This window comes from Aotus nancymaae, unplaced genomic scaffold, assembly GCF_030222135.1.
Source record: "Aotus nancymaae isolate 86718 unplaced genomic scaffold, 86718_ANA_hifiasm-v0.15.2.pri h1tg000003l, whole genome shotgun sequence".
NCBI lineage: Eukaryota > Metazoa > Chordata > Mammalia > Primates > Aotidae > Aotus > Aotus nancymaae.
The window spans coordinates 6,851,347-6,857,474 of NW_026988414.1; the positions used below are offsets into that span (position 1 = coordinate 6,851,347).

Here is a 6,128-nt window from a genome sequence, read left to right on the forward strand (position 1 = left end):
ATGTGGGCCGGGCATGGTGGCTGATGCCTGTAATCCTAGCACTTTGGGAGGCCAAGGCGGGTGCATTGCCTGGGGTCAGGAATTCGAGACCAGCCTGCTAACATGGTGAAACCCGTCTCTACTAAAAATACAAAAAGGAGCTGGGCCTGGTGGCGGGTGCCTGTAATCCCAGCTATTCCGGAGGCTGAAGCAGTAGAATGGCTTGAACTCTGGGGGGTGGAGGTTGCTGTCAGCCGAAATACCCCACTTTCGCTCATAAGAGCATAAGAGCATAAGAGGGAAACTCCGTCTGAAGGGGAGGAGGGGGTGGGGGTATAACAGTTAACACTTTCAGTTACAACGATTGTTAACGGTTTCAGAAGGGGAGAGCTGAGCATGCAATCTGCTTGCGCAGTCTTCAGGCCTTCTCAAGATTTGGTGGTTTAAACAGCTGATTCATTCTGTAATTGCCATTTGTAATTATGGCAGGTGCCTGTAATCCCAGTGACTTGGAAGGCTGAGGCAGGAGAATCACTTGAACCCGGGAGATGAAGGTTGCAGTGAGCCAAGGTTGCGCCACTGCACTCCAGCCAGCCTGGGTGACAGAGCGAGACTCTCAAAAGATTTCTATCATAGTTGTGGTGGGGAATGCATGAGATAATGTAAATAAAAATGCTCAGCACCCAGTAGCTGGCACAGCGTTCTCTGTCAAGGGTAAAGCTATTCCTAACTATAAATGAACTATGTCTCTATATGTGTTCATCTACATTATCTTTGATTTAGTTCATAACCATAGGTTCTCTGTGTCTTTCCTGAAAATGGAGAGGTGGCTCTCTTATGTCTATGTTTCAAAGAACTCCAGTCTCTGATTCGAAACAGGAGCTCCTGGAGTATAGAGCTATGGTAGCTTAGTGGAAGAGGTCGAACATACTTCAGTTAAAAATGCAGGCTTCAGGCCAGGCGCGGTGGCTCATGCCTGTAATACCAGCACTGTAGGAGGCTGAGGCAGGTGGATCACTTGAGGTCAGGAGTTTGAGACCAGCCTGGCCAACATAGTGAAAACCTGTCTCTGGCCGGGTGCAGTGGCTCAAGTCTGTAATCCCAGCACTTTGGGAGGCCAAGTTGGGCAGATCATGAGGTCAAGAGATCGAGACCATCCTGGCCAACATGGTGAAACCCCGTCTCTACTAAAAATACAAAAAAGGCCGGGCGCGGTGGCTCACGCCTATAATCCCAGCACTTTGGGAGGCCGAGGCGGGTGGATCACGAGGTCAGGAGATCCAGACCATCCTGGTCAACAAGGTGAAACCCCGTCTCTACTAAAAATACAAAAATTAGCTGGGCATGGTGGTGCACGCCTGTAGTCCCAGCTACTCGGGAGGCTGAGGCAGGAGAATTGCTTGAATCCAGGAGACAGAGGTTGCGGTGAGCCGAGATCACGCCATTGCACTCCAGCCTGGGTAACAACAGCGAAACTCTGTCTCAAAAAAAAATAAAAAATAAAAAATAAATAAAAATACAAAAAAGGGCCGGGTGCAGTGGCTCAAGCCTGTAATCCCAGCACTTTGGGAGGCCAAGGTGGGCGGATCACGAGGTCAAGAGATCGAGACCATCCTGGTCAACATGGTGAAACCCTGTCTCTACTAAAAATACAAAAACTAGTTGGGCGTGGTGGCACGCGCCTGTAGTCCCAGCTACCCGGAAGGCTGAGGCAGGAGAATTGCTTGAACCTGGGAGGCGGAGGTTGCAGTGAGCCGAGATTGCCACTGCACTCCAACCTGGTGCCTGGTGACAGAGCGAGACTCTGTCTCAAAAAAAGAAAAAAAAAAAAGAAAACCTGTCTCTACTAAAAATACAAAAATTAGCTGGACATGGTGGTGTGCACCTGTAATCCCAGCTACTTGGGTGGCTAAGGCAGCAGAATTAACTTGAATCTGGGAGGTGGAGGTTGCAGTGAGCCGAGATCGTGCCACTGCACTCCAGCCTGGGGAACACAGCAAGACTCCGTCTCAGAAATAAAAAATCCAGGGTCCAATACTAACTCTCTAACTCTGACAGTTGGCAAGTTACCCACTCTGAACCCTAGTTCCTCATCTATAGAATGAGGATAGTAATACCTACTGTGCAGACAGAGCTGTTGAGAAGCTGTGCTAATACAGGTGAAAAGCCAAGTTGGTGAAAGGAATCTTTTAGTTACTTGAAACTATAACCAAAATTTATTGACAACAAATGGAATTTAAGGTCTGCAGCTCTCCTCACTGCTCAAATGTCTTATTTCAAACATAAGGAGTCTTTGTGAGTTTCCACATTATTGGAAAAATCCCCATTGACTGTCTGCCAAAGAGAAATTTAGGGATATTCAGTCACTCTGCTCTCCTTCAGGAAAGAAAAACAAAACCAGGTTGGCTCCACCATATGTCCATGTGCATCTCCATGTACATTTCTGCTCAGAGCTGCAGAATGCTCTGATGTCCCTGGTGTTTTCTGGCTAGCTCTGTTTCAAGGTGCCATGTTGGAGTGGCACATCAACAAGAAAAATTGGAAGAGGTTTGTGGGTAAAATAGCAACCAGTTTTCATTGTGGGACCTGTGCATTTATTATTTATTTAGAGATGGAGTCTTGCTCTGTCACACAGGCTGAAGTGCAGTAGTGCCATCTCAGTTCACTACAACCTCCGCCTCCTGGGTTCAAGCAATTCTCCTGCCTCAGCCTCCCAAGTAGCTGGGACTACAGGCACGTGCCACCATGCCCAGCTAATTTTTTGTATTTTTACTGGAGATGGGGTTTCACCATGTTGACCAGGATGGTCTCGATCTCTTGACCTCGTGATTCACCCGCCTCGGCCTCCCAAAGTGCTGGGATTACAGGCGTAAGCCACCGCACCTGGCCTATTTATTTATTTCGAGATGGAGTCTTGCTCTGTCACCCAGGCTGGGTGCTATGATCTTGGGTCACTGCAACCTCTGCCTCCTGCGTTCAAGTAATTCTCCTGCCTCAGTCTCCCAAGTAGCTGGGACTACAGGTACATGCCACTATGCCCAGCTAATTTTTGTATTTTTGGTAGAGACAGGATTTCACCATGTTGGCCAGGCTGGTCTTGAACTCCGAATCTCAAGTGATCCACCCACCTCTGCCTCCAAAAGCGCTCGGATTATAGCTGTAAGCCATTGTGCCTGGCATGAAATCTATTTTTTAAAATGGAAATCGAGGCTTAGAGAATTTTAAATAACTACCTCACGCAAATGGCAGAACCAGGAATCCAAATCTCTCATTTCTTGCAAGGAAGACTAAGAATGCATTCCAGTCATCAAGCTCTATTACACTGTCTCCATACCAAACCACTGGAAGTGTCTAACACCTCTCCTAAAAGCTTGCCCAGCATTCCAATGCATGCTTTCTTCTTTCTCTCTGCTGTGGATGTGAAGAATGATGTTCACTCAATGAGGTGGGTCTGCAGGAGGGAGCTTCCTGCTGTCAGATAGTGTGGTAATGTGAGGACTGTCAACCTATTTTCACTGGAACAGCACACCACTGACCTCTTCACTGATGCATCAGCAACAGAAGTAATGAATGCTGGTGAGACCTTCCTTTTAAGCACTTTACAGTTGATAAAGAACATTCACATCCATCTCCCTATTTTTCTTCCTTCCCACTTCTGAGAAGGTATGTTGAACAGGATTTATGCCCAATTACTAAGGTTCAGAGATTAAAAGTGAATTGTGGCTGGGCACAGTGGCTCACTCCTGTAATCCCAACACTTTGGGAGGCCAAGGCGGGTGCTAATCACCTGAGGTCAGGAGTTTGAGACCAGCCTGGCCAACATGGTAAAACCCTGTCACTACTAAAAATACAAAAATTAGCCAGATGTGGAGGTGCACGTCTGTAATACCAGCTACTTGGGAGGCTGAGGCAGGAGGATTGCTTGAGCCCAGGAAGCAGAGAGTGGAGTAAGCTGAGATCACGCCACCGTACTACAGCCTGGGCAACAGATGGAGACCCTGTCTCCAAAAAAAAAAAATAAATAAGTGAATTGCCAGCTATCCAAAGAGGACTATAATGAAAAATAGCCAAACAGTTTTCTGCACTACCCACAGAGGGGTTGTTCTGGATTTCTGTCATAACTTTTTTTTTTTTTTAAGACAGTTTTGCTCTTGTTGCCCAGGCTGGAGTGCAATGGCACGATCTCAGCTCACTGCAACCTACCCTGAGTTCAAGTGATTCTCCTGTCTCAGCCTCCCAGGTAACTCGGATTACAGGTATGCACCACCCTGCCTGACTACTTTGTGTGTGTGTGTGTTTAGTAGAGACGGGGTTTCACCATGTTAGTTAGGCTAGTCGCATACTCCTGACCTCAGGTGATCCACTCACCTTGGCTTCCCAAAGTGCTGGGATTACAGGTGTGAGCCACCATGCCCAGACCCCATCATAACTTAATGGGAAACTTTCACAACGTCTGGAGCCCTTGATGTCCTGCAAATGAAGGAGGATGTCCTTAAGTTCCTTGCAGCAGGAACCCACTTAGGTGGCACCCATCTTGATTTCCAAATGGAACAGTACATCTATAAAAGGAAAAGTGATGACATCTACATCATAAATCTAAAGAGGACCTGGGAGAAGCTTCTGCTGGCAGCTCGTGTCATTGTTGCCATTGAAAATTCTGCTGATATCAGTGTTATTATATTCTCCAGGAATACTGGCCAGAGGCTGGTGCTGAAGTTTGCGGCTACCACTGGAGCTACTCCAATTGCTGGCCGCTTCACTCCTGGAACCTTCACTAACCAGATCCAGGCAGCCTCCCAGGGGCCATGGCTTCTTGTGGTTACTGACCCCAGGGCTGACCACCAGCCTCTCATGGAGGCATCTTATGTTAACCTACCTACCATTGCTCTGTGTAACACAGATTCTCCTCTGGGCTATGTGGACATTGCCATCCCATGCAACAAGCTCACTCACTCAGTAGGTTTGATGTGGTGGATGCTGGCTTGGGAAGTTCTGTGCATGCGTGGCACCATTTCCCATGAACACCCATGGGAGGTCATGACTGATTTCTACTTCTATAGAGATCCTGAAGAGATTGAAAAAGAAGAGCAGGCTGCTGCTGAAAAGGCTGTGACCAAGGAGGAATTTCAGGGCGAACGGACTGCTCCAGCTCCTGAGTTCACTGCTACTCAATCTGAGGTTGCAGACTGGTCTGAAGGCGTGCAGGGGCCCTATGTGCCTGTTCAGCAGTTTCCTACTGAAGACTGGAGCACTCAGCCTGCCACGGAAGACTGGTCTGCAGCTCCCACTGCTCAGGCCACTGAATGGGTAGGAGCAACCACTGAATGGTCTTAAATTGTTCTTGTACGGGCTCTTAAGCACATGGAAAAAAGCTTAATGGAAAATAAACATTAGTTTCTTTTCTTTATTTTTTGAGATGGAGTCTTGCTTTTTTGCCAGGCTGGAGTGCAGTGGCGTAATCTCAGCTGACTGCAACCTCTACCTCCTGGGTTCAAGCGATTCTCCTATCTCAGCCTCCAGAGTAGCTGGGATTACAGGCATGCGCCACTATGCCCAGCTAATTTTTGTATTTTTAGTAGAGATTGGGTTTCACCCTGTTGGCCAGGCTGGTCTTGAATTCCTGGCCTCAAGCAATCTGCCCACCTTGGCCTCACTGGTGGGATTACAGGTTTGAGCCACTTCACCCAGCCTCAACAACAACAAAAATTTTTAATTACCTTACCCTATGCATCTCTTCATTTGTATCCATCGTAATATCCTTTATATTAATAATAAACCAATAAATGTAAATAAATATTGTTTGTGTCTTCCCAGCAGATTGTAAACCTAATTAGGGCAAGGATCATATTTGTCTTATTCACATCATAGGCACTATGTAACCTTTTTTTCTTCATTCTTCAAGATGAAGTCTCACTCTGTAGCACAGGCTGGAGTACAGTGGCACTATCTCAGCTCACTGCAACCTCTGCCTCAAGCGATTCTCCTGCCTTAGCCTCTGAGTATTTTTATTTTTTTGAGGCAGAGTTTCACTCTTGTTGTCTAGGCTGGAGTGCAATGGCACGACCTTGGCTCACTGCAACCTCTGCCTCCTGGGTTCAAGTGATTCTCCTGCCTCAGCCTCCCGAGTAGCTGGGATTACATGTGCACGC

At 47.3% G+C, this 6,128-nt stretch overlaps 1 protein-coding gene across 1 annotated transcript; it reads left to right on the forward strand.

Annotated features, from left to right (window-relative positions):
* Positions 1-4,413: 4,413 nt before the first annotated feature.
* LOC105721071 (small ribosomal subunit protein uS2-like) lies at positions 4,414-5,494 on the forward strand (the record flags this gene model as incomplete). The annotated part of the gene is made up of 1 exon (XM_012457887.3): positions 4,414-5,494. A coding segment is annotated over one exon (900 nt), but the record flags the coding sequence as incomplete, so codon positions are not given.
* Positions 5,495-6,128: the final 634 nt, after the last annotated feature.